Source organism: Eschscholzia californica, unplaced genomic scaffold, assembly GCF_041429995.1.
Source record: "Eschscholzia californica isolate CP2 unplaced genomic scaffold, dmEscCali1.0.p SCAF_1, whole genome shotgun sequence".
In the NCBI taxonomy this organism is placed as follows: Eukaryota; Viridiplantae; Streptophyta; class Magnoliopsida; order Ranunculales; family Papaveraceae; genus Eschscholzia; species Eschscholzia californica.
The window spans coordinates 231,370-256,959 of record NW_028238198.1 but is presented as its reverse complement, the minus strand read 5'-3'; the positions used below and the strand labels follow the sequence as shown (position 1 = coordinate 256,959).

The 25,590-nt window shown below is 38.0% G+C and overlaps 4 protein-coding genes across 15 annotated transcripts; 1 reads left to right on the top strand and 3 right to left on the bottom strand.

Annotated features, from left to right (window-relative positions):
* Positions 1 to 6: 6 nt before the first annotated feature.
* On the bottom strand, positions 7 to 3,549 carry LOC147562811 (Protein kinase superfamily protein). Its single transcript, XM_086673175.1, has 7 exons — positions 2,855 to 3,549; positions 2,457 to 2,744; positions 1,974 to 2,291; positions 1,593 to 1,820; positions 1,398 to 1,498; positions 1,187 to 1,310; positions 7 to 643 (listed from the first exon to the last, which is right to left on the bottom strand). The coding sequence occupies exons 1-7, from the start codon at positions 3,203 to 3,205 to the stop codon at positions 278 to 280; spliced, it is 1,776 nt and encodes a 591-aa protein (XP_086529301.1). The 5' UTR covers positions 3,206 to 3,549; the 3' UTR covers positions 7 to 277.
* Positions 3,550 to 4,389: 840 nt separating this feature from the next.
* On the top strand, positions 4,390 to 8,722 carry LOC147562810 (uncharacterized). 2 transcript variants are annotated; one of them, XM_086673089.1, is made up of 7 exons: positions 4,390 to 4,685; positions 5,024 to 6,490; positions 6,578 to 6,829; positions 7,223 to 7,303; positions 7,714 to 7,915; positions 8,030 to 8,343; positions 8,460 to 8,722. In XM_086673089.1, the coding sequence occupies exons 2-7, from the start codon at positions 5,216 to 5,218 to the stop codon at positions 8,517 to 8,519; spliced, it is 2,184 nt and encodes a 727-aa protein (XP_086529215.1). In that variant the 5' UTR covers positions 4,390 to 4,685; positions 5,024 to 5,215; the 3' UTR covers positions 8,520 to 8,722. The 2 variants fall into 2 exon arrangements, with proteins under 2 accessions (XP_086529215.1, XP_086529223.1); XM_086673097.1 differs by having other exon boundaries at positions 4,517 to 4,775.
* A 78-nt stretch (positions 8,723 to 8,800) lies between these two features.
* LOC147562809 (phytyl ester synthase 1, chloroplastic-like) lies at positions 8,801 to 14,814 on the bottom strand. Its single transcript, XM_086673162.1, has 14 exons — positions 14,323 to 14,814; positions 13,766 to 13,817; positions 13,267 to 13,322; positions 12,963 to 13,121; positions 12,526 to 12,630; positions 12,043 to 12,149; positions 11,643 to 11,764; positions 11,208 to 11,316; positions 10,893 to 11,023; positions 10,152 to 10,521; positions 9,852 to 9,965; positions 9,664 to 9,752; positions 9,421 to 9,530; positions 8,801 to 9,252 (listed from the first exon to the last, which is right to left on the bottom strand). Exons 1-14 carry the CDS (start codon positions 14,681 to 14,683, stop codon positions 9,062 to 9,064), a joined length of 2,076 nt encoding a protein of 691 aa, XP_086529288.1. The 5' UTR covers positions 14,684 to 14,814; the 3' UTR covers positions 8,801 to 9,061.
* LOC147562808 (phytyl ester synthase 1, chloroplastic-like) lies at positions 8,801 to 24,082 on the bottom strand. 11 transcript variants are annotated; one of them, XR_015239703.1, is made up of 27 exons: positions 23,514 to 24,082; positions 23,227 to 23,278; positions 22,483 to 22,538; positions 21,932 to 22,090; positions 21,392 to 21,496; positions 20,463 to 20,569; positions 18,573 to 18,694; positions 18,066 to 18,174; positions 17,563 to 17,693; positions 16,819 to 17,188; positions 16,426 to 16,539; positions 16,161 to 16,249; positions 15,738 to 15,847; positions 15,280 to 15,487; positions 13,766 to 13,817; positions 13,267 to 13,322; positions 12,963 to 13,121; positions 12,526 to 12,630; positions 12,011 to 12,149; positions 11,643 to 11,764; positions 11,208 to 11,316; positions 10,893 to 11,023; positions 10,152 to 10,521; positions 9,852 to 9,965; positions 9,664 to 9,752; positions 9,421 to 9,530; positions 8,801 to 9,252 (listed from the first exon to the last, which is right to left on the bottom strand). XR_015239703.1 is itself a non-coding variant. In XM_086673108.1 (15 exons), exons 1-14 carry the CDS (start codon positions 23,899 to 23,901, stop codon positions 15,297 to 15,299), a joined length of 2,130 nt encoding a protein of 709 aa, XP_086529234.1. In that variant the 5' UTR covers positions 23,902 to 24,055; the 3' UTR covers positions 14,769 to 14,814; positions 15,280 to 15,296. The 11 variants fall into 11 exon arrangements, 6 of the variants coding, with proteins under 6 accessions (XP_086529234.1, XP_086529244.1, XP_086529263.1 ...); XR_015239705.1 differs by having other exon boundaries at positions 12,043 to 12,149; XR_015239700.1 differs by having other exon boundaries at positions 12,075 to 12,149.
* Positions 24,083 to 25,590: the final 1,508 nt, after the last annotated feature.

The window sequence follows — 25,590 nt, the reverse complement described above, 5'->3', positions numbered from 1 at the left end:
AGCAGATCAACTGAAAACATCAATTTTCCTTATGCAAGTGGTTTGTTCATCTGTAGTTTCAGAACCTATACAACCTGACCAGATACAAGTTTTTTCTGCTCATGGAATGATGTTTAATTTTTTTTTTTTGTTAAGAGATGGAATGATGTTTAATTGATGATACAAGAAAGAAATCGATTCAATGTAACAAAAGCTATAGTGGAAACTTATTCTCTCCCTACCCCAAAAAATATATATAGCTAGTCAGTAGACTCTGATCAAATGCTCTTTTTCATTTTCAGCTGCCGAAAACCTCGGGAACAGACTGTTTACCCTTAAATCTGAGTTCCATTGATCGTCCTATTGAAGATGGCTTAAATGCATGCATGAAAGAACGTGAAGGTGCCATTTGAGGATCTTCTCTCTTGGTTCTTCTCCTATTCTCTCCAACAGCTGAAGAATTTCTTAGAGAACTCGAGTGTGGGATTCTTGACAAGTTTGGTTCAAATATTGCTGAGCTAAAAGAAGTGTCAGGTGCAACAAATGATATGGAGCCATCCCGTAATGTATCTTGTGGGAACCCAGCTGTTGCATCTTGATGTGGAGGTGGAAACTTCTCGCTCTTGCTCTTATGATTTGCTTCTGTAAGTAGTCTCCTCCGTCGCTGGAAAACAACACACCGGAGAACAAATTCAGTTGCCGGAGGAAAAGAGAGAACAAAATGCGATCAAATTCATTAGCTCTGACGTTAAGAAATAAAAACATTGAGTAAGCTTAGAGGGATTCCTTGTTCATCTATTGACAAACACTACAGTTTGCAAAGTAAGATCTATACGGAATGGGCGAGCAGGAGGAGCATTGGCACTTTTAACCTAAGAGACCTTTCGAAGGTCAAAATTGACACGACTCAGCTGACTAGACACACTATCCTGACCTTCCAATTTCTTGGGCTCTCTTCTACAATGCCACATTCATATGGTTGAAGTTAAGAGCGAAATCTACTCGTGAGATCTCAAAGTTCAACCAGTTGATGGATTTCCATTAATGTTGTACTTATAACTTCGAGATTTTTAGGTCTCGGCAAATTAAAATGAAACTTCAACCCATGGAGAAGCGGGAGACGGCATACAAGTTAAATGAGAAACCATGACTTGAACTAAGAACTTAAACGAAAAACCAATAAAAGTAAAAGTTCATCCGAACTTACATCCACATTTACTTGGAGCTCAGCATTTGCTTGTGGAGCTGCAATGGCTCGGTCACCTCGATCTCGAGTTCGACTTCTCTTCGAGCCATCTCCAACATTTCCTTTACCACTCAGGCCTCGTTGTCTGTGGAAAACAGAAGAAACAATCTTTTACGAATTTCATTTCACAGAGTACTTGAGAAGTGAAAATGCCGAGACAAAGATAGTGTACCTTCTAGCTTCTTGCTCCTTCAATTTCATGTCCATTTCTTTGCACGGAGGGTATTTTGGCAAGCTTGATGGCTCACATGCATAAGGCTTTGTGGTAAAGAACTGCAGCCAGAAGGTACCCAGATAAGAATATGTTTCTTTTAGGAGTTAAAGATATCTTACGAATTAACAGCTTTTACAGCTCAAAATCACTAACTTCACTTTTCAAAGCAGATGAAGCAGTGCCTCGTCCATCTGGGTCAACTGAAAGAAGAGTTTCAATCAGAGGGAGCGAAGAAGGTGGGAAATCTTTAAATGTTTCTAGTATACAGCGCTTGTATGGCTGCTGTGGCTTAAATATGGTTGCATGTGGCAACTTCGACTTCTTCCAGTACTCCTCTGGTGGGGATCCACATAACTTAAAGATCTTGTGAAGCTGTTCTACCTGATCATGACAGGAATGAATTAAATGGTTAAAAAAAAGATATTCATAAGGCTTAAAACTATAACAGATGTCCTAATTAAGGCGTATCAATGTCACCAGCATATAATTTTAATAGAAAAAAGAGAAAAGAAAAAGTGAAGTTGAAGGAAGCACCTCTGTTCTTCCTGGCATTATTGGTTTCCCGGCAAGCAACTCCCCTAAAATGCAGCCAGCGCTCCAGAGGTCAACACCAACATCATAATATGTTGCTCCCAAAAGAAGCTCTGGGGGGCGGTACCAAAGGGTAACAACCCGACTAGTCATAGGTTGCCTGTAGTCGGGATTATAAAAAGAAGCGAGTCCAAAATCGGCAATCTTAAGAACTCCTTGGTTGTCAATGAGCAAATTTGACCCCTTGATATCACGATGAAGAACACCTCTTTTGTGACAATGTTCCAGGCCAGAAAGCAGTTGCTTCATATAGCACTTGACCTGCCATTCCAAAAAACTTAAGAATTATTAAACAACAATTTTAGAACTTCTATAGCCATCATGCATTTAATCAATTATGAGAACATTTGATTAGAACACAATATATCAAGGTAATGCCACATTTAAACTAAGACTAAATGGGAGGGAGGGTATTTAGAAGAGAACCTGTGGTTGTGTGAATTTGATTCCTGAACATGCAGCAAGGCCAGCAAGATCATGTTCCATGTATTCGAAAACAAGATAAAGACTAGTAGACATCCTTGAGGTAACAAGTCCTTCCAATTTAATAACATTTGGATGTTGATCAAGTTTCCTCAGAACAATAATCTCTCTTGCCATAAATTTCACACTCTCTGGTTCTAAATTATCAAACCTAACCTTCTTTAAAGCAACAATCTTTCCGGTAACAAGATCTCTAGCTTTATAAACATTGCTATAAGTTCCTTGACCAATCTAAAATAAAAACAAGAATCAAAATCAAGCCCTATAAGATTTGAAAAAAAAAAGAAGAAGATATCTTTGAATGAATGAATTAGGGTTTTAATCAATCAAGAATGAATTACCTTATCAAGTTTCTCGAAGGTATCAGCTCGTCTAGGAGTCCAACCAACAATTGCATCACCAGCAACCGCAGAAAGCCAAGGCGGCCAACCATATTGAACTTTAAGAAGCGAATGATTTAACCCTATGGATGTCGTCGAATAATCTCCTCCTCCTCCTCCTAGTACTAGAGTTTCTTTTTTAACCCTAACTCCGCCGTTAATCTGTTTAACTCCTCCATCTGAAGAAGAATAATAATATTGGTCTTTAACTCTAGGGCGAGTAGTACTCAGTTGTTCGGAAACTTGATCAGTAGTAGGTTTCTTACCACCGGTACCGTGTTTTTCTGAACTTTTACCAAGAACGCAACCCATTCTATCTATTACCTCATCAAAAGACACCACCAACTACTAAAGCTTCTTCTTCTTCGTCACATTACCAAGTAATCAAAGAAAATAGAATCAACAGGTGAACTTTCTCCGGTTGGTATTAGTGGTATTCCGGTGAAGATTTTGCCGGTAAAAGTAGTTTGGGGATACCCGCGAAGTAGCAGTGAAGTGGAGGAGGGAGAAGGTAACTTGCCGTTTGGGGACTTCTTCTTCGATCTATATTTTTTTCTGAATGAAATTGGACAAAGATTTTGTTACAAATAACCAAAATGCCACTCTAGTTAGCTACGGCCTACGAGTATGATTAGAAAAGTTAGTAAGAGTCTATCGCGGTCACGGTCCCACTAATCAATTCCACTCACCCACTTTTTTTTTTTTTTTTTGTTTTTGGAAAAACTGACCCACTTTTGTTCCCCTATAACTTTTCTCCTCCCTCAGAGAAAGCCCCGATATCTTTCTTTTTTAGAATACAGTAGTTTTTAATGGTTAACTTTACACTTTCAGGATTTATTTTGGTCGAGATTTGTATCTCTATAAAACATATTTCTGAATTTTTCTCAACACCTCTCACACCTATGTCGAGTTTATATCTTTCAAATTCATCTTCAAACCTTCTTTAAAAATGCATTCTTCACACTTATCTTTAATAAAATTGTCAATGTCTGACGGAAACTGATTATACCCTTGTATATACTACGAAGATGTTAGAAGTTTGTTTATTTTACTCTTTCTCTTTCTGTTCTACATGGATTATAAGACAGGAAGAGCGAAATATATAAGATCGGTTAGAAAAAATTATCAAAAAAATGATATTGTCTCTCTCTCTCTCTCGGCAAAAAAAAAACTTATCTTAATTACTTTTAAAAACTTAAATTTTCATCACTTTAACTTAATTTTTCATCATTTATATATTTCTTTTTTAAAACTTCATTACTTCTATTTTAGTAGCACAAAAGGGCCACCACCCTTTGGTGTAACGGTTTGACACCCCTCTTAAGACCATGAGGTCGTGAGATCGTGTCTCGGTGGAAGCTTGTCATCAAGATTTATCATATGTAATTTAAGCTATGAATAATGTAATAATTTGTCGGGCTTTAGGCCTATTTGTTGTCGGGCTTCAGGCATCTTCCTGTCTCAGTTTAAATTAGCGCGATTATCGTGCTCATTACATCTCCATGATGCATCAATGCCTTATAACGACTAACGTAGACCCGCAGTGGAATTCTCAAAAAAAAAAAAAAAATAAAAAAAAAATAAAAAATAGCACATAAGGCGGAAGTTAGCATCAATGTCAGCGCACGTTAGCCGCGGTTCTGGCGTTGTCGCATCGAAGTAAAGTATAGGAGAAGGGAGGGAAGCCATTGAAGAGAGAGAGAGAGAGAGAGAGAGAGAGAGAGAGATGGGAGAAATGACCAGCAGAAGAAGGAATAGAGAAACAGAAAGAAGAACAACAAGAAATAGAAAGGCGAGTGTTGTTACGAAACGACCCCCTCCCCTTAAAAGTTAATTTGGATCAAATTAAGAAGATCGAGATTACGTTTTACCCATAGAAATGGTTGATTCAATTCCTTCACTTTTATTTATTTAGGATGAGTTTTCTAACATTAACTTATTAAGATGCATTTCTCTTGTTTATTTTTTATCTACTGATGAAAGATGGAGTTTTTGTTAATTAGCGTTTTTTGAATCAGACAGAGCCTTTATATGCAAATCCCTCATATTGCCCACCATATATAGTCCCTTTGTTTTATTGTCTGAATTCACTAATTAGACAGACGGTGCTTCTTTCTTCCCTTATTCCAGGTACTTGTTATTTGGGGGTGCAGGATTTACTTATGTTTACTAAATTGTAGGAGAAATTAGGATAGAGTAATGTTCTCTTTATGTCATATCCAAGTTCAGAGACATTGACTTTGTTTTCACAACCACACATTGTGAAGAAATAAAGATAGTAGATCATAACTTACCTAGTTGCAACAGAGAGTCCTAGTAGATATGGGCTTGCCTCAACCATCATCCTCCAGCAAGACTGCTGATGCATCCTCAAACACATTTACCCAATATCTGACTCATTCTGCTGCTGGTGGGAGCAGCTGTCTTTCGGATGGAGACCATCGGGGAACCACTACCTATCAGACAGGGGATTTTCCGTTCTCATCTCTAAAAGATTTTCAACAAAAGACCAACTTGGAGGAACCAAAAACCCCTGATCAGCTTTCTAAACACAAAAGTGCAGTCGATGATCCATCCAGTTTCCACAGGAGTAGGTTTAGTTTTAAGGAAAAAAAACATACTTGGGTTACACCTCAAATTGGGTGGAATGTTCCTGTTTCGAGGATCGTTGGGTTTGAATCATGGAAATCAGATTCGTCTGGTAATGGCTCGGATGGATGCGTTAATTCACCTACTGTGGGTGGTGTAACTGATAATGAAACCAAGTCAGGAGGAGGGTCGCTTGTAAGAAAACGACTCTTGTCTCCCTTGAATGGAATGCTCTGTCCTAAACAATTTAATGGTGAACCTATGGATATATATAGAGATGGTTATCATATTGATTCCTCCCGCTTGAGTGACAATATTAATCTTTCTTCGACGCAAGACCATAAGAAACCTAACATTGGTAATGGCAGTTATCTTGAAACCAAAAGTTGGTCTCCACCCAGTTGCACGCAATGGGAAAGCGATTCTAGTACAAGTAGAGATTCAAGTGCTTTCACTGATGGCCCAGTAATTGAGAACACTGGGCAGCATTTATGTTTCAGTAGTTGTTCGTCTTCATCAAGATTTCACCCTTGTGAAGAAAGCACCAAGGGAAGATCCCAAACTGGGGAGATACCCATAACCCCAAAAAAGTTGATTTCACCCCCTCTCTCACTGTCTCCTCTTGGTCCTAGATTCTCAGAAAGAATGAAAACTGCAAGAATGAGAGATATGAAGAAAGAAATGGAAGTTAAATACCTCAAGTCAAGGAAAATGCGATGTTCTGTTGGCAGAGTTGACTTAGGCAATTCATTGTCTTGGGAAGAAGATGAATTTAGGTTCTCAGTTAAGTCGTTTGAAGATCGTGATTTGTTATATAAAGATTGTGATCCATTAATGCTGGATAGTGCCACTGTTACTGGTCAGCATTGTGTACCTGCTGTAGCTTCTAGACCCCAATCCGCTAAGTCGATTAAGAGTATCGGTGGAACTCCAGTTAGGCGCTCGCTAGTTGGCTCATTTGAAGAATCTCTACTATCAGGGTGTTTTTCTTCTGGGAAAGTCAGTCAGGTTAGTCTTTGTACTCTAATATACTTCATAGGCAAGCTTAGAGATATTGATTTGGTGTCTCCCTCTTATTAGTTTCTTAAAATGCAGAGACTTGATGGGTTTCTAGCTGTTCTGAACATTACCGCAGGGAACTTCTCTCCGTCTGTGCAGAAACTTCCATTTTCAGTAACAAGTGTGGATGGAGATAGCTCCCTATTGTATTATGCATCTATTGATCTAGCTGGAAACTTGCCGTCAAACAAGTGCAAAGGCTCAAGTATGAAGAAAACCCTCAGCAATGACAATTCTCGAGCTGCTAAAAGCCGTCTGCGTATCCCAGTGAAAGGGCGCGTACAACTGGTACTAGGTTTCTTAGCCCTCAAAATTGATTGGTGATCAAGTAAGTTAGTTCCAGTGGTATATGGATGTGCATATAGAAGAAGAAACGCTTGCTCCTCGTACTTCTATTTTTTGAAAGTTAAATGCAATTTTATAAATGTGGTGCTTCGATCTGCTAGATATATTAGCTGGTCTAGTTTGGGGTATGAAAGACATTAATTACCAGTAGTCTCATGACTATAAAATCACATAACCTCACTAATTCGTCCCACATCAATCTTCGATTCACAATTTCCATTTGCCATTACATAGTCAGTTTCTGAATCAATTAAAGTAGATAAAACATAGTCTCTTTTTTATGCACTCAATACATATGTGGTTCTGATCATTGACTAGTTATTTTGGCTCAATCAGGTTCTAAGCAACCCAGAAAAGACACCTCTTCATACCTTTTTTTGCAACTATGATCTGAGTGACATGCCAGTTGGAACCAAGGTATGTCAGAATGTATAGCCTACGACTTCACATGTTCGGTGTAAAATTTCTCTAGCCTAAGCGTAATTGCACTTGTATTTGGGAGGGTGTAGATAATTCGACTTCTCCTTAGAAAGTTTAGTGTCAGAATTACATGTTTGTTGTGTTCCTGAAGTATTCAAATGCCTCATAGCCATTTTAGAATAAAAGATGGTTAGCTTGTTTGTAAATTCTGAGCCTTTTTAATGCTACGAAAGTTGTGTCATATCATGAGAACTTCACATGTATCACGTAAGACGAACATCTTAGACAGTTAAGGTAAAGTAATGGGATCACGGACAAAACTGCAGATTTTGGGCTGAAACAACTAGATACTCTAAAAGGATGATTTGATGTCTGATCTTTTTTCTCTTGATTTTCAATTGGAGCAGACGTTTTTGCGGCAAAAGATCACTCTAGCCTCTTCTGGACCAACTTCAAATACTGAAAAAGGAGAAAGTAGAAACCCTGACATTAAAAGTGAAGTGAAGGTGACCCAAGTCGCTTCTGGAAAAAGTCATCCTGGACATCTTAGTAGGGAACCACTCGCTCCTAATGATATGGAAAATGGCTCTGCGAATCTCATATACAATAGTAATACTTCATAATATGATTTGTCTCCTCAATCTCAGCAGGAGGGGATTAGTACCCCAGTTTTTTCACCTGTAAACACTCCCAAGGGTTCGAATAATTTTATTCTCGATGCAGGTACTGATAATAACAAGACTGACGGGGAAGAATTGGGTGTATGCCAGGAAACCGAAAGGAAACTAAAATATAGTAACTCAAAAGTCACGGAGAAAGCTTCAAGCAGTGCTCGTGTTTTACGTTATGCTCTTCATCTTCGTTTTCTATGTCCATTTCCAAGGAAATGTTCCAGGTCGGTGAGACGCAATTCTGATCCTTTATCTGGATGTCAAGTAGACAGCCTGGACATTGGAGGAGATCAGCGTCGATTCTACTTGTACAACGACTTAAGGGTTGTGTTCCCTCAACGTCATTCAGATGCTGATGAAGGCAAGGTATCTGAAATTAACTTAACAAGGTTCCCTTTAGCTGCTACTTGAAAACTTTCTGTAATTTGTTGGACCCATTTGGATTGTTTTGCTTGAACGCCGATATTGTTTTGTGAATGCAGTTGAACGTGGAGTATGGTTTTCCAGCTGATCCCAAATACTTTGATATCAACAACTACTGACAAGTATGGCTAAAGTTGGACCTGTCCTCCTCCTCGGAATCTTTCTCTCCTAGTGCTTCTGTTTTGTACATATCAAATTCTCTTGACGATGTAAAAACGATATGGTCCCTAATGATCCTGTAAAGTTATCATATTTGAAAGTAGTTATGGATGATTTTATTTTAAAAAAAACTTGGGTTTAATAAAATCTAAATGTTAGACCACATATTTTGAAAGTAGTTTGATTAGAATTTTTTGGGAAAAAAATAATAGATTTGGTGTCCATTGACATGAAAAATTGATTTGAGAGAAACCCACCTTATCAAAGGTAATATAATTGATTCAAATCAATGATTTGGTTTTGTTCAATTTAAGTGATACTTTGTAAACTGTATTATCAGCTAGTATTAGTTAACGAAATTTGATCAAACCTAACCATGAATATTTTTTATCATTTTATACATCAATGCTAGTAGTTTCTTCTCCATTTTTCGCCTGATAATTAAAGGAGTTCATATCCTTCAGTCTCCTATAGACATTGACCGCCTTACTGTAACATGTGATCAGAGTTCAAATGTGGGAATGTCAGACGTTAATCCATGGCTGGCCTGGTAAACTAGCCTCGACAACAAAGACCTGTAGGGATCCTTCTCTCTCGTTTCCTTCAAATAGGCAATCTGTTCCTCAACCTGAGATTTTACATGTAAATATAGCTCATGGGCCTTTTCCCTGTCACTTAGCTCCTCTTTTCTGCCTTCAAACACAAATTTCAGAAGAAAAAACAGAGTAATAAGAACCGCCATCGAGCAGAACCATGATCCTAGAGAACAAAAGAATTGTGAACTTTGTTTTTACTATTTCAGATAATAAACTTTTAGCAGTGTTACAGTAATGCATTTACAGGGAAGAAGCATTCAAGTACCTTCTGTTTCAATCGGCTTTCCAAATAAGAAGTACATACGTCCAGGGATTTTCGGGAATACGCCTGGAAGATGAAGGTCTTCTTTCGCAACCTCCCCATTAGTTTTACTCCTAGCAATATCGGATGGTTGAGAGTTAAGTGTTATCAATGTTGACGACACAATCCATACTTACCAGTAACTTATACAAGGATAACGTGTAAGAATATAGACTAATATCAGAAATTCAGATGAGATGAGAATACCGTAGTCTCCTAGTCCGTCCGTCATTAAGTCCTTCTATCTGAGCCCTTAAAAAAGGGATCTTCTTGAGGTCATCGTAATCAGCAACCATCTGACAAGTATGTAAACTCAATTGCTTTAGCTTGGTTGTCCATTTAGATAACTTGGAATAACAGGTACAACATCTCGAATTAAAACATCAAAAACTTACATCAAGTAAATCATCTTCTCCAATAACACCAAATGGTACAATTTTGGCTCCAAACTTAGCAGCCATTCTGACAAACTCAGATTGCTCCGGCCAGAATAACTTGTGTGCTTCACCCTGAAAGTGTTTGAACAGCTCCATGTCAGACAACCAGCAACTAAAAACTCAGATTGCTCCGGCCAATAACTCTTTTGTGCTTCAAAATTTAGCACATCTATACAAAAATATGTTTAGATTCATGAGACGAAAAAATGGTCTACATTTTATCTCAGAGTTCAATGCAAAAGCAAAAAAGAGTTCTACCTTTCTATGAAGAGCTTCACGAGCACCTCCAGGGTATAGTAAAACATGAGATTTTCTAGAGAGAAGTCTATAGAAGTTAGTTGCTGAAACAGGAACAGCACCAAAAATCCTGCTTAAGTCCAGTAAATCTGGTTTTGGAACTCTTTGCTCCCAGACTGGTCCAAATATCAATGGATGAGCCATCCCTCTCAAAAGAATGTTTTTCTCAGACAATAACCTGGTCATAATAGGACATAATTCCAATCCTAGCAACATGTGATAGCCTACAATAACAACTGGTCCCTCACAAGGAATCCCTTCAAGGCCCTTCACTATTTTTCCGTTCTTCAATGTTGAGAGCATCACAGGACTACTTGCTATATCAAACAAACTAGGAATCACAAAAATTGTGCAACGATAAGTAAATTTCCATAGAATCAACTCCCAAACTCAATAAACAGCATAAACAAAATAACAGCTTGTATATCAACAACCTTTGGTTGGAGTGGTTACCAAGTTGGTTTCCACCCTCTAGGTCAAGGGTTGGAGACACGGAGTCATACCCCTTAAAGTACGCTGACCTTTCAGAAAAAAAAGAAAACCCTGCATATTCTGGGAATTTCACCATAGTCCATAAATATATGACTCTAAAAGAAACTAAGAGATGAGACAGTTCAGAGCAATTGATATATTTTGTTTTCATAGGTGTTTCGGCACAAAACTCTCAGAAATGATCATCATGGTCTGTGAAATATAATTTACCTGTAATAATCAAGCAGTTTCCTGAACTCGGAATGAGTTGGTAGAATAAAATCTGCGACAGGATCAAAATTCTTCTTACGGCGATAAAAAGCAGCACCTTTGATGATAGTAACCAAATCAATACTGCCTTCCTAGTAATGTATGAAGAAACTCAAACATTATCACAGACAAAACATGAAGGCAAAAAACAAAACAGTTTTTGCACCTTGTGTAAAAGAGAAATGAAGGACAATTCTAGTCCAAAACCAACAGTAAGGGAAAATACTTAAAAGATTGTTGTGGGCAATTCCAAGAGAATGAAATGGTTTACCCTACCAGCAAAAGGGTGTGACCACTGTTTGTGAAGTAACGAACTTGGCATGTTGGCAGCACGTTCAAAAGTCTTTGAGCTTCAACCATATTAGGTAGCAAAGGGTCTCTACCGCTAAAATACAAGGAACATCAACCCATGAATATAAAATACAAACTCCAAAAAAATCAACTATTAAGCAAGTGATTTCTCAAGTACAATGGAATATACATTACATTTAGCATTATAAAAATATCATATCTGCAGTTAATATACTAATTAAATAAACTGGTGGTCCTCTTTGTCAGCATAATCTTAATTTGCGCACGTAGCCTACTCCATACATAGCACGAAACAGCAAGATAAAAAAAAACTACATTGGCATAGGAGGAATTTAGTTAATAAAAAATGCCACTGTAAAATGGTTCTTCTGACAATGTTACTGAGTAAGAGGAAAGAACCTGACGAGAATGAGCACTTCAGCTTTAATAGCATGCAGACACGAATTGGCAAATGAAGAATTTGATTTAAGCATCTGAAGTTTCCATAGAAGTGTTTCACTAGGTATAGCATCATACAGAACCTGTAAATTAGCTCATCTAATTATTTAAACTGGAAAAATTGAAGCAATTTCTGTAACAATTTTACATAGCAAAAATGGTTTGTGGTCAGTGATATAGAAAATGATGTCTGAGAAATAGAGAAAAGTAGTATTCAATAAGATATGAAGACAATGAAGCTCATAAATAACCATAAGCAAGAAAAAATCGAAAACATTTACAGAGTAGTTTCTAACGAAAAAGTTTGTTTAAAGAACATTATATCTTACTTATCTAATTAACTACCAGTAGTGACTCTCACAGAAAAGGATTGTAAGAACGCAACAACTTTGCCTGATAATTCTCCAAGTGTTTGCTGAAGAGGAAGCCCTTTCACCAAGGTCGTCATTGCCATCCTCAGGGAATCACCTAAAAGATTGTTCACAGTGTTTCAAAAATATTAAAGTTTGCAAAAGATTGTCTGTCACAACTCCTTAATATATTTTACAGTGTCCCATATTCCCTTATACCAGCCAGCCTCTGTATGTTATTCTAGATGGTTATATCCGCCGGACTTACTCATGCCTGAAGCTACTGTTGATATGCTTTTGATTATCTCAAGTCTCAATTCTTCCTCGCATGACAATATCTTACTTAATAATGATATGGCTTAGGCAACTACAACCTTATGATGACATTTAACAAAAGCCACAAGTAATGCCTCAAATATGATTCTCCTACAAAATTCACATGGAGCGACACACTAAGTGGACGTAAAGAAATTCAAGGAACTTGAACCTAATACCAGTAATGAAGCCCATGAAATACGGAAAGCCGAAATGGAGGTTGTCGGGTGCGACTTCCAGGAAAGGCAACAGAGTCTGCAATGATGACTTATTGAATGATGTAGCTGCAAAAAGGAAACTATCAGAATAGCAAGCGATAGGCTGCCGGAGTAAATTAAATGAGTTCTCTGTTCTTGAAATGAAGGAGCTATGTTCTCGTTCTCTTATAATAAATGAATGAAGTGAATTAAGTAACACTCTAACTTTTTTTTTTCTTCGAGCAGTGAATCTCCTCTTCTCTGATCACTTTAGAATAATCATAGTTGCTCTAATAACTAAGTCATATCCAAAATGGGTCCCGGAGATTACTGAGACCTCTCTCCTATTACCTCAACATAAGAAGATAACCGTTAACATGACCTAACAAAATCTCAGCATAGATGAACTAAAATCTGACCTGGATTAGCCAAGATTAGCTTAAGGTCAATATCTGGATTACGAACTGCAACAGCTAGTGCAAGGCACCCTCCAAGAGATTCTCCAACAAGATATACAGGTCTATTTGGCGAACGAGAGTTTTCTGACTTGATTGTTCTTTCTATAATCCGCACTAGGCCTAACACCACGGGAAAATCAGAAACCCTTGGTTATGAATAAACTTATTCAAATGTCAAAAGAATTAATCACAACAATAATTCCCTTTGGTTATTAAGCTTCATACCACTCAATCAATATGGTCATAAAAAAGAAGAGACACTGACCTTCAAATGATGTCCTGTCCATAACTGGAATATGCAAGCACCATACATCGAAAAGCCTACATTTAAAGAAAAGGCTCAGGATCCTGGAATGTGCAAGCCACCTCATAAAAAAATCCTACACTAAATGAAATTTAGGTCGCCAGTTTTTGTCAAAAGTCCTTTATTTTCATAACCAGTATCCATGGTCATGAGCCGGAAAGAATTATGCATTCGAGGAAATTTTCAAAATAAGAAGCTCGTCAATCCTTCTTTGTCATCTTCGTCTCATGGTTTCAGAACAGTTCAACAACCTTTATTTATGAAGTATATACTATTGGATTGTGGTTGTGGAGTAGGAGTGTAATATCACTATACCATCTAAATATCATGAATTACATTAAATTCAGTACTGCTGGTCGCTAAGATAATGATAAAAGCTTCCTATATATATATATATATATTAAGTTAGTGGAAGACATGAATGGAGTAAAGTTGGAAATGTGCTCTTTCATTTACTTACTTGCCAAGTCTCTGGTGATGCTTAATTAGCCCCAACCCCAAGCCGTCAAGACCTGCCCAAATTACCACCAGCCATCAGTTAGCTAAAGGTGGTGAGTGGTATGACCACGGACCTCCATTAGGGGTGTCTTATTCTCTTGTAAAAGAAGTGGTAAACTATAGTAAATCAATCACTAGGAAAAAGTTTGGATTAACAAATGAGCAAGCATAAACTTTTGTGGTTAAGACTAACTAAAAAGATGATTTTTTAAGTGTTTGCCTTTTTTTTTGAAATGTCTATACTACAAAACTAGTATTAAGATAGGTGCTGTTTTGTTTCTCCTTGTCCGAATATGTCTCGTTTGAATCTAAAGCGTTTGACTCAAAATCAAACGAACCCAAGATCAACCCGGATCAGCTATTTATACGAGTCAAACAAACAAAGAAACACTACCCTCGTGATGTGTGGCTTGTCCGGACGACTGATTTGAGTTGATCTTGGTTGTGTTGGAGTCAGAGAATTCAAACCCAAACAAGTCAGACTCAGACGACAAGTTTTCACAAGACAGGGATATGTACCAGGCAAGTAGAGAAGCAGAGGAGTATCCTCGAACCTATCTACTACTTTTCCGCAGTCCAAAGGAGAAAACCAACGAGGAGGTCCACCATCAGATCTGATCAGATCCTTTGACCTATCTAGGTAGTCCTTCAAACTCATCCGTTCAATCTCACTATCATCCAATCCCTTGGTAATAATTCCTTTTCCAGATTTACCATAATCAACCTTTATGCTCTCGGAGGAGATGTTACTTGTATTGGACTTTTCACTGAACAGAGCTGAAACAGGTGACCTTCTGAATTTTCCCGCGTCTGTTGAAATCTTCCGGCGAAGAACAATTGGGAAGTTGGTAGTGAAGAGATTTGCTCCAAATACAGCCATGTAACTTCTCTCTCTCTCTCTCTCTCTTCCTCACACTTTCTCTCTCTAATTCTTGGGTTCAGTCATGAAGCTTTTGCTCTTTTAATTTGTTTGTTGAGTTGTTGGTTTTGCTCGATTTATTTGGCGCCAAACTGGGGAAACACAAAACAAGCTTCTTGAGTTGTTGATACATACATCGATGGATCTTTAGGCCCTAACTTTTGCCGGATGGCCCGAAACCACTTGCACTGTGTTGCTTAATCCGGCCCTTCAAAGAGGTCAAGTAAACTAGAGGCCGGCTCAGGCCATATCAGCTCCGGCCCACCATTTACTAAGGCAGGGAACGGGGCTGCGGAGTTGGTCCAGCCCAAGCCATGGGCCACCCACATCATTCCAAATGAAATACTATTAAACATTTTACCTATGACTTTCAAAATCAAAAGGAGCTTGACGCATCAGCTAACCGAGAAATTATTACACACCACAAACAATATTTTAGAACAATTGATCAAGTTATATACACCGTATTTTACAACAAGAGCATATGTTCGGGGTTTTTTTTCTTCAAATTTTTATTTGTTATTATAGAAAGAAAATACACCGAGATGCAATATCACCTGCAAATTGGATATGGTCAGAGTTCAAATGTGGGGATTTCGGCCGCATGTCCATGGATGGCCTGGTAAACTAGCCTAGACAGCAGAGATCTGTATGGATCCTTCTCTCTCTTTTCCTTCAAATAGGAAATCTGTCCTTCAACCTGTGATTTCACATGCATATAAAGTTCATGGGCCTTTTCCCTGTCCCTTAGCTCCTTTTTCCTCCCTTCAACACAAAAAGAATATACCGATAAGAGTGATTAGTGCATGTTGCAACTTCAAAAAACATCAAACAATAACAAGACCATGATCTGTTAGAACTAGTCGAACCAATAAAAACTTGTGTTGGTTTTGATAAAAACAATTCTCGGGTATACCTCTAGGCAGTAGTTTTTGACTAATGCATTTACGGTTTACAGGAAATAAGCGTTCTGTTAGCTGTTGTATGAAGAAAAAATACAGAATAATAGCAGTACCTTCTGTTTCAATTGGCTTTCCGAATAAGAAGTAAAACCGTCCTGGGATTTTTGGAAGTACGCCTGGTAAATGGAGGTCTTCTTCTGCAACCTCTCCGTTAAATTCACTCCTACAAACATAAGATGGTTGGGAGTTAGTAACATACGGTCAATCTAAACGCAATTAGGCATAAGCATTACAACAGAAAATGATAGCTCGTAAGAAGACAATAACCAATATCAGCAGTCAGCATATGACTTCGATAGAACAAAAGGTTCTATACAGGTCTGAAGAACCATCTGAAACATAGATATGCTGGAATGTTTGCTCTGAAACAATTAGAACACATCAAATAATAGTGTAATGATAGGAGACCAATTAGTCACATTGCATCTTCCAGTGGATATAATCAACAAACCTAGATTCTGAAGAGATGAGAATACCTCAGTCTCCTAGTCCGGCCATCATTAAGTTCTTCTATTTGAGCCTTAAGAAAAGGAATCTTCTTGAGGTCATCATAATCAGCAACTACCTGACAAGATGAAAATTCAAATGATTAACTTGGTTAATCGATAATACAACCGATTATGACTGCAAATGCTGTCAATGTCAAGAATCACTTGTATTCATAAATACAAAACAAGATACACAATTTCAAGAAAATATTAATAAAACAGCAATAAAAGAAATTAAAAGTCAGAATCTTACATCAAATAAGTCGTCTTCTCCGACCACACCGAATGGCACAATTTTGGCCCCAAACCTAGCAGCCATCCTGACAAATTCAGATTGGTTTGGCCAAAACAACTTGTGTGCCTCACCCTAGACGTGTTTGAAGAGCTCAATGTTAGAGATTCAATAACTCAGTTATTACACTAAAATACCAGTGGACAGGAGTGGAACCGAAATAGAGAAACAAATTTCATTTTCATTTAACTGCGTCACTATTCTTAGAACTTAAACTATCATGACTCAGGAAAAATCAATCTCTTTTGTTTTAAGTTTACCACTATTAGAAATATCTCTAGATTCAAGAAAGCTAAATAATCTATGGCACTGCATATTATCTTGAAGTTAACCGCGGGGAATCGAAACTTCTACCTTTCTATGAAGAGCTTCACGGACACCGCCTGGGTACAGTAGGACATGAGATTTTCTCGAGAGGAGTTTATAGAAGTTGGTTGCTGAGACAGGAACAGCACCCATAGTCCTGTACACGTCGAAAGATGATGAATCTGGTACAGTTTGTTCCCAGACTCTTCCAAACATCAATGGATGAGCTATCCCTCTCAAAAGAATATTTTTCTCAGACAATAATCTGATTACAAGAGGACCCAATTCCAATCCCAATAGCATGTGATAGCCAACAAAAACAACTGGTCCCTCACAAGGTATCCCTTCAAGGCCCTTCACTATTTTCCCATTCTCTAATGTTGAGTGCATCACAGGACTAGCAGCTATATCAACCCACCTAGGAATCACAAAATTTGTGTAATGAAAAGTCAAGTTCAAAGGATCAACTTTCTGAGTTTCAAACTCAACTAACGTCATTGTAAGTCACTGACCAAATAGCTTGCCTTGTGTGCTGCAAGTTCATTTTACCAAGTCAACAATGGTAGAGTTACGGAGTACTTCATTTACTTATTTTACAATGAGAAGCTTAACCCTGATTAAGATGATCCAGCTTATATTTCACGAATTATGTCCTGGGCAGTTCACCATAAATCTACGACTCTGGAAGCAACTGAAAGATTATATAGTTGGGATCATCTAATATTTTACCTTTTTCTAAGATTTGGAAAACAAAATCCTCTAAACGAGAGTCATTAGTGAACAATGAATTACCTGTATGATTCACAAGCTTTTTGGAACTCAGAATGGGTCGGTAGCATGAAATCTGAGACATAATCAATGTGCTTCTTACGGCGATAAAAACCAGCACCCTTAGTGACAGTAACCAAATCAAAACCATCTTCCTGATGATGTAAAAGATCACAAATGTCAGAGACAAGACCTGAAGGCTAAACGGAAAGCTATATTAGCACCTATTGTTACAGAGAAGTTCAAGAACAGGTCGTTCAATATAACTATTCTTATTGAACGACCAATAGCAAGGGAAATATCAGAAGAAAAATCCTGAAGCTGCTTCTTCTTCCATGCATATAGTCAAAATTAAGAAAGAAAAAAAAAAGTTTCTTTGAAGCCATTGATGTAGATGACAAATGCCAATATATAGTAGCCCAAAGAAAAGGATATGAGATCCCGACAAAATCAAGGATGGAAGAAAAGTCTCCTACAAACTTGATGATTTGTGTGGGGAAGCTACAAAATAAGATGGTTTCTCATACCATGAAAAGGGCGTGACCACTCTCTGGGAAGTGACGAATTTGGCATGCAGGCAGCACATTTAAAAGTCTTCCAGCTTCATCAAGACTGGGTAGCAGGTGGTCTCTTCCACTATAAAGACAAGGAACATCAATCAACCCATTATATAGACAAGAAACTTGATACTATATCAGAACAAGTAGCTTTCGAGTCAAATTTTATTACGACGGTAGAGATTTTCATGTTAAAACTTTAAGATGAATATGGTATATAAGAAACACTTGTCATAATAGAATAAGTATATGTGCAGCTAATAAACTGATATGCTGTTAAGGAAAGTATGGTTTTTCTCTTTGTCAATGAAATTTTTTTTACGTGTATAGCCTATTGTGAAGAATGCCAGATACAGGAAGATAAAAAGGAAAAACTAAAAAGACATGGAGACAAAAAAGAGCACAAATAAAACATTTGAATTTAAATGGAAAACAGTAAGTAAAGCGGTTCTTTTGACAATTTTATTGCGTAAGAACCTGGCAAGAATGAGCACTTCAGCTTTGATAGCATGGAGACGAGAATTGGTAAAGGACGAAGCTGATTTAAGCATTTGAAGCTTCCATAGAAGTGATTCGTTAGGTAGAATATCAGCCAGAACCTGTAAATTAGCTCATCTAATTATTGTGCCTTGGAAAATACAAACAATTTCAACTGTAAATTCTTGTATCACCAAATTGGTTTTTGGTCAACGTTAAACAAATTGGCGTCTGGGTGATAGGGAAATGATAAGTAGTTGAGAACATATAGAGTCAATGAAACTCATACAAGACCATAAACAAAACAAAAGTGGAAGTACCTACAGAGTAATTTCTTACTAGCTTTCTGCTTTCTCAAGAAAATGGGAGTCATGTTTGGGAGATTTGCTGTTTGGACCCCCTTTCGTATAATTGACTTGTTGTTTGGACTCCCTTTTTCCAGAGTTGCAATTTGGACTCCCTTTTTCATAAAAACAGTTAATTATAACTGTTCAAATGATAAAAAGACGATTTCACCCTAAGTAGATGGGAAAAATACTATTGTACCCTCCACTTAACTTAACCTAATGTAAGTAGGTAACCCACAAGTTAACTCAACCCGCGTGCTGACCCTTGAAAAATTGATTTTAACCTAACCCAAACACCAAATATCCATAGAGCTGGCACTGGAAATCAAGCTAAACAAAACGATTTTGCGATCGAGCTTCATCTTCTTCGTGGAGGGAGACAGCTTGCAAACTAGAAATCGATTGGGAGGAACCATAAGATTGGGTGAGTTACTCTTCTTCTTCTCCTTCTTCTTGACCAAGTCTCTTTCTTCCATTTATCTCTGAAACTAAACTTTTACAATTTTAAGTATCCTTTTTGTTATTTTGGTCATCCTCATCTTCTTTTTCTTCATCATCACCAACTGGTGATTCAGTATTCTTATGGATATTGGTAGCTGCCAATGAATTTGCTTCAACTATATTCATGGGTTGGTCAATGTTTTTTAATGGTGGTGGTGGTGGTGGTGGAGGAGGAAGAGGAAGATGAAGAGGATTATCAAATTCATGGAGGTCATCAAGGATGAATTTAAAACTAGGTTCGGGTAAACTGAAAAAAGTTTCTGAGTAATCTCTGTTATTACTGTTGGTTAAAAATTGAAAGAAATGTTCATCTAGCATTTGAAGATCTAGAATTTGTTGATGAAGATTAGGATGATCATCTTCTAATCCTAACCATGATGAAATTGTTCCAAGAATTTTGGGTTTTGGATTACTCATTTCTTGATTGAATGTAAAAGCATCACTTCTTCCATGACAAAGCCGGTGTTGATTAACCCATACTTTGTTTTACCAATTTAGCTTCTCTCTCTCTCATTTCTCTCTCTAGAGTGGCATTGGTGTACTGAATGAATTTATGTGGAAAAGGGGAAGCTTGAGAGGCCAAATATATGGAGAATTAATTAAGAATTGTTACCCATGTTGTTGGTTGTGGGGTGAAAATGGAGAAGGTGAGCTCAGGACGGAAGATCACGATGGATGCAGGATGCTCACGGGGGAAGAAGTAGGTTGTGTGGTGAAAGTGGGACTTCAAATTGAACCAGGGTAAAGTTCGGGCCAGACGGGTCTCTCAAGTCATATGGGCTGAATATTTGGACCTAGGGGGTCGTAAATGCAATATTAATTATGTAAGGATAATTTGGGGATAGTTTAAAGTGTAACTCCAGAGACGGAATATTCTCTTTTGATTCCGTCAAAAGGGAGTCCAAATTGCAACTCTGGAAAAAGGGAGTCCAAACAGCAAGTCAATTATACGAAAGGGGGTCTAAACAGCAAATCTCCCGTCATGTTTTAATTGTTTCTAAACATTCATATCTTACTTATCTAATTAAGGAGTGATTCTCACATAAAGGGAAGGCAATAGTGCAGCAACTTTTTCTGATAGTTGTCCAGATGTTTGCTGAAGAGGAAGCCCTTTCACCATCGTCGTTGTTGCCATCTTCAAAGGATCACCTAAAAGGGTTACATTTTAAAAGATATTCAAGTTTGCAATAAAATATATCTACATAAGAATATGAGATTAGCCTTTAAAATCTGACTGGCAGAGATCCCCTAGTATATGTAACGCCCCAAGCCTTAGCAGTTGCCGATATTGTCCCCGCTTTAACCACCTCACACAGGTACGGGGTTTTGTCCTTGGCGAAGGCACCACAAGCCTACCCAAAAGGCCTCGGTACTTACTAAGCTTGAGCTTACACATATAGCCCAGTCTCTGGACACTCTTGTGAGCAATGTGGGACTATTACAATCCCCCACCCTCAGCAAAGAGTCGTCCTCGGCTCTGATACCACTTTGTAACGCCCCAAGCCTTAGCAGTTGCTGATACCTCTGATACCACAGGTACGGGGTTTTGTCCTTGGCGAAGGCACCACAAGCCTACCCAAAAGGCCTCGGTACTTACTAAGCTTGAGCTTACACATATAGCCCAGTCTCTGGACACTCTTGTGAGCAATGTGGGACTATTACAGTATATGTCCAAGATCTGTATATTCGGAATCCTGATACAAATTTACTTGTGCTTGAAGCTATTAACATTCTTTCGATTATCTTAATAAAATGGTTTTTCCTTGTTTAACAGCAGATTTACTTAATATTAATAATGCCTATGAAACTAAAACATATGATGATACTTGACCAAAGCTATGAATAATGACTCGGACTTGGTCTTTCATTAAAAGTTAAACTGAAGTACACAATACATGGAACGGAACTAACTACCTTTCCTCATCAGGTCAATAAGATGAAAAGAAATTGACTGGAAAGTTAAATTCATACCAGTGACTAAACCAAGGAAATATGGCAAGCTGATATTGAGGTTGTCGGGAATGACTTCCAGGAAAGGCAAAAGAGTGTGCAACAGTGATTTGTCGAACGATGTAGCTGCCAAGAGGAGAGGGTCAGAAAAGAAAAATGACTTGGATGCCACTGTAGATCAAATAAGCGAAATAACTAAACAATGGACACACGCTCTAAGTTTTTCTTCGAGCAACTTTATCTCTTTAACCATCAATTTTGCCCCCAGACTTTGCTTCCAATGCTTAAATAGTTAAATCAGTAATGTGTAGATAGAGAGACATATAGGACGGATCCCAGGCGCTCTAAGTGATTCTTTGACACTCTACCTACACGTTACCAGCCCCTTCAATCAATGGAAAACTATTTAAGCTGATTTAAGCATTTGAAACTTCCATAGAAGTGATATACAGGATGGGTCCCAGACGCTGACCGTGACCCATCTCTTATTGGCTAACACGAGCAGATAAACTATTAAGATGACATACTACAAAATAAGCGTAGATGAACTGAAATTCTAACCTGGGTTAGCCAATATTAGCTTAAGATCGATATTTGGATTACGGGCTGCAACTGCTAGTGCAACGCATCCTCCGAGAGATTCTCCAACAAGATATATGGGTCTATTTGGCGAACGAGAATTCTCTGACTTGATTGTTCTTTCTACAATCTGCAACAGATCTGACACCATGGAAAAATCAAAGACCTTGGTCATTACGAAGGAATAGATTTATTCAAAACAAAGCAAACTCATGAAAAGATAAAACCCAAGCCGCGGTTCTTAAGCTTATTACACTTCTGAGTGAAGTTGGCTAACTTATTGCTTTCAACATTGATAGAAAAATGGTTTAGGTCCAACTTTAGATAATAATTAGTGTGTCCTAATATTTTAAACTCAAGAATTCAAAGTAAGGGGTCGGTATTGTATAGATAGATCATAGATTGAAAATTAACGTCAGTCCCCTGTCACTTTTGGCAAGGTACATTTCTAATCGGCCGTTCATCTTTAGGCTAGATCCGATTCTATCTTCCCCTTTTGTATAAAATTAGCATGAAGAAGGAAAGGGACTGACCTTTGAATGATGTCCTGTCCATAACTGGAATATGCAAGCACCACACATCAAAGATCCTACATTGAAGGATAATAGTCGGGATCCTGGGACAACAGGTGATGACAAAGGATTTTTGACAAAAGTTTGGCAATCTAGATTTCAATTATCTGACGAATTAAACTCGAGTGAAAAGTTATCCTTTATTAATTCCGTTGTAAGATGTGAAATGATTTTGTCAGGGGTCAAATGATTGAAATCAAAGCTTGCATGTCATAAATCACCTTATCATCACCTGGTGCCCAAGGTCACGATCAAAAAAAGATAATCATGTATTAGAGTCTTAGACATCGATTACAAATGGTCAATGTTTTTCTGTTAGCTAAGACTCATGGTACTAGTCCACGACCTCCTGGATGTAGTGGTTTGACACCCACTCCGCAACACGGAGGTCCTAGGTTCGATCCAGTGGAAGTATAAATCCATAATTTATTGAACTTGGACACAAATAAAGTACTAATTTAGATTTACTTTAGGCTCTTTAGGATGACCTTTTAAGGGTTTAAATCAGGTGGTCATGATGTATCAATGCCTTGTAATGACTATCGTAGTACATATCTAAAAAAAAAAAACTCATGGTACTATAACATTACTACTAGTACAACCTTTTACTAAATAGAACTCAATGCAAGCAATTGGCTCATGGGTAGTGGAATTGGGCAAAAAAACAAAATAAAAAACTACCTTAGCTATATAGAATTTACTTACTTGCCAAGTCTGTGGTGATGCATAATAAGACCCAACCCCACACCATCAAGACCTGCCCAAATGATGATTAGAGAGAGAATAAATACTAAAAAGTGAATTGGGGAATAAAAAATGGTACTCCATGAGAAAATTATTAAATGAACTTGAGTGATAAAAAGACTTGTAATGTCTGAAAGTACCACACTAGAATAATCCTCAAGAAACAACTTATTGATGAATTATTAAAAAATTCAAAGCTTGTACTTTTGAATTCTGACAATCATATCGTGAGAAATGAAAATCTGTACCAGGCAAGTAGAGGAGAAGAGGAGAATCTTCAAATAGATTATCTGCTACTTTTCCGCAGTTCAAAGGAGAAAACCAACGAGGAGGTCCACCATCAGATCTGATCAGATCCTTTGACCTATCTAGGTAGTCCTTCAAACTCAACTTGACCATGTTGTCGGAGTAGGAGGATTCATCCAGAAATGCTTTTGGGATGATTCCTCCTGTTGAAGATTTATTAACATCTAGGTAGTCTGCTACTACTACTACTACCTTTCTGGTCTGGTCGGAGGAGGAGGTAATTGTATTGGATTGTTCAGTTAACAGAGATGATGATCTTGGGGAGAAGAAAATTGACTTCCCGGTGACTAGTGGTGAAGAAGTCTTGGGGACGAGAAAATTTACGGCCATGAATTAAAGAGATCTCTCTCTCTCTATATATCTGCTTTCTCACTCTTCTTCTCCTTCAAGTCCTCCTCCTCTTACTACTGCTGTGCTGTCAGTTTGTATTCAAATGGAAATGACGCAAGTATTACGTAATTCATTTCATTCTAGCTCCAGTGTCAAAGTTACTTTTGTGTCTCCTAAATTTATTTATTTATTCAAATGGACCCTAGGAATGGATTGCTCTACGGGTGGAAATCGGGCGGGTATGGGCGCCCACGGGTAAAAACACTTCGGGTTCGGACGGGTAATTTTTTATTTTCCTCTGTCCAAAGCCCGCCCACACCCACTAAAGGAGTCAAATTGTCGGGCAACGGGCAGTTCGGATATCGGGCATAGTTCTTCATCCAAGTTTAAATTATTTTTTTATTTGTTTGTTTAGGGAATCACTTCATTTCTTCTTTCATATTTCAGTAGATTGTTAATGTTATATATATATATATATATATATATATATATATATATGCTTGTATTTGGTCTTAGTAATAGATCTTGTTTACAGATTTGTATTGGTCTTAGTTATAGATCTTGTATAGATAATCAGACACTCATAGAGGAATGAGATAAAGAAAGAAAGATTAACTAGAGAGAAAGAAATGGAAGAAAGAGAAACACTAGCAGGGTACCAGAACGACAAAAAGAAAAGTGGAAAAGGCAGAAGTTTAGGGGGAACATGGGGTATATATAATAAGGTAGTGGTGGAGTTATTAATCCTAGATCTAACGGATGAGCGATATCTTAGAGATCCCTCATCTAACTGAAGGATATATTGCCTAAGTCTGAAGGAATGGTATCCTTCTGAAGGAGTGTCCTTCGACCAAGGTTGCAATGCGTACAATTTGACGAATAAGATCTTAATGACCTTACTCGGAAGATCATTAGTCCGATCCAATTAGGGGTCGTAATGCTTAGCTAGAAGCCAACTACGATCGTCGAATCAAGGAGTTGATTCGCGGCTAACATAGACCGGATCCTACAAGGGTTACACATCAGAGTAATGATTTGAACGGAGAGAATTGACTAGAAGGATAATGGCAAATAAGTGGATTGGATCCATTATTGGTAAGTCCAGATTGATTCGGAGAAGTCCGAAGAGATACATACATGTCCGGGCCCAAAAGGGAGGTCCGGAAAGGCTTTAGGTAGACCTAGGCAATAGGGCCGGCCATGTGATGGCCTGTTAGGCCCTAAGTGGGCCGGCCAAGGAAGCCCATAAAGGGCTATGTTGGCCGGCCACTTCAAGTGACCCAAAGGAGGGTATTTTGGGTGTTGCCTTATAATTAGGTTTTAGGAATCCTAGTTTGAGTCTAATACCTCTTCTAGGGATTTCTATATATATCTAATTATACAACCTAAAGAGAGAGTCAAGTTTGTGAGATCTTTCCTGAGAGCCTGAAAGAGTTTCAGAATATACATCTCAGAGAGAGAGAGAGAAAAGGAGTTTTCTCAAGTATCTAGTCAAGAAGAAGGAGTTCTTCATCTCAACCTTCAAGAAGGTCCTAGCTGACTGAAAGGAGGGAGTTCAAGTCATGACTCGGTGTCTCAAGTAGAGGAGCTACACTTGGAGTTCTTATCTTCCGAATACTGGTCGGAATTTAGTTCGTGGGAAAGCGATTAAGAGGTAATCATCTTTCCAAACTAGTTCATTGGTATGTT

Coding starts and splice junctions, on each gene's coding strand:
- LOC147562809 (XM_086673162.1), bottom strand. CDS start 14,683: ATGGCTGTATTTGGAGCAAATCTCTTCACTACCAACTTCCCAATTGTT. Junction 11,024..11,207: donor GTGGTCACACCCTTTTGCTG/GTAGGGTAAACC, acceptor ATACATTACTAG/GAAGGCAGTATTGATTTGGT. Junction 9,531..9,663: donor GGACGGACTAGGAGACTACG/GTATTCTCATCT, acceptor CGATATTGCTAG/GAGTAAAACTAATGGGGAGG.
- LOC147562808 (XM_086673108.1), bottom strand. CDS start 23,901: ATGGCCGTAAATTTTCTCGTCCCCAAGACTTCTTCACCACTAGTCACC. Junction 15,848..16,160: donor GGCCGGACTAGGAGACTGAG/GTATTCTCATCT, acceptor TTATGTTTGTAG/GAGTGAATTTAACGGAGAGG. Junction 15,488..15,737: donor AAAGCCAATTGAAACAGAAG/GTACTGCTATTA, acceptor TTTGTGTTGAAG/GGAGGAAAAAGGAGCTAAGG.
- LOC147562810 (XM_086673089.1), top strand. CDS start 5,216: ATGGGCTTGCCTCAACCATCATCCTCCAGCAAGACTGCTGATGCATCC. Junction 6,830..7,222: donor TGAAAGGGCGCGTACAACTG/GTACTAGGTTTC, acceptor TGGCTCAATCAG/GTTCTAAGCAACCCAGAAAA. Junction 8,344..8,459: donor CAGATGCTGATGAAGGCAAG/GTATCTGAAATT, acceptor TTGTGAATGCAG/TTGAACGTGGAGTATGGTTT.
- LOC147562811 (XM_086673175.1), bottom strand. CDS start 3,205: ATGGGTTGCGTTCTTGGTAAAAGTTCAGAAAAACACGGTACCGGTGGT. Junction 2,292..2,456: donor TCAAATTCACACAACCACAG/GTTCTCTTCTAA, acceptor TTGGAATGGCAG/GTCAAGTGCTATATGAAGCA. Junction 1,821..1,973: donor TAATGCCAGGAAGAACAGAG/GTGCTTCCTTCA, acceptor TGTCATGATCAG/GTAGAACAGCTTCACAAGAT.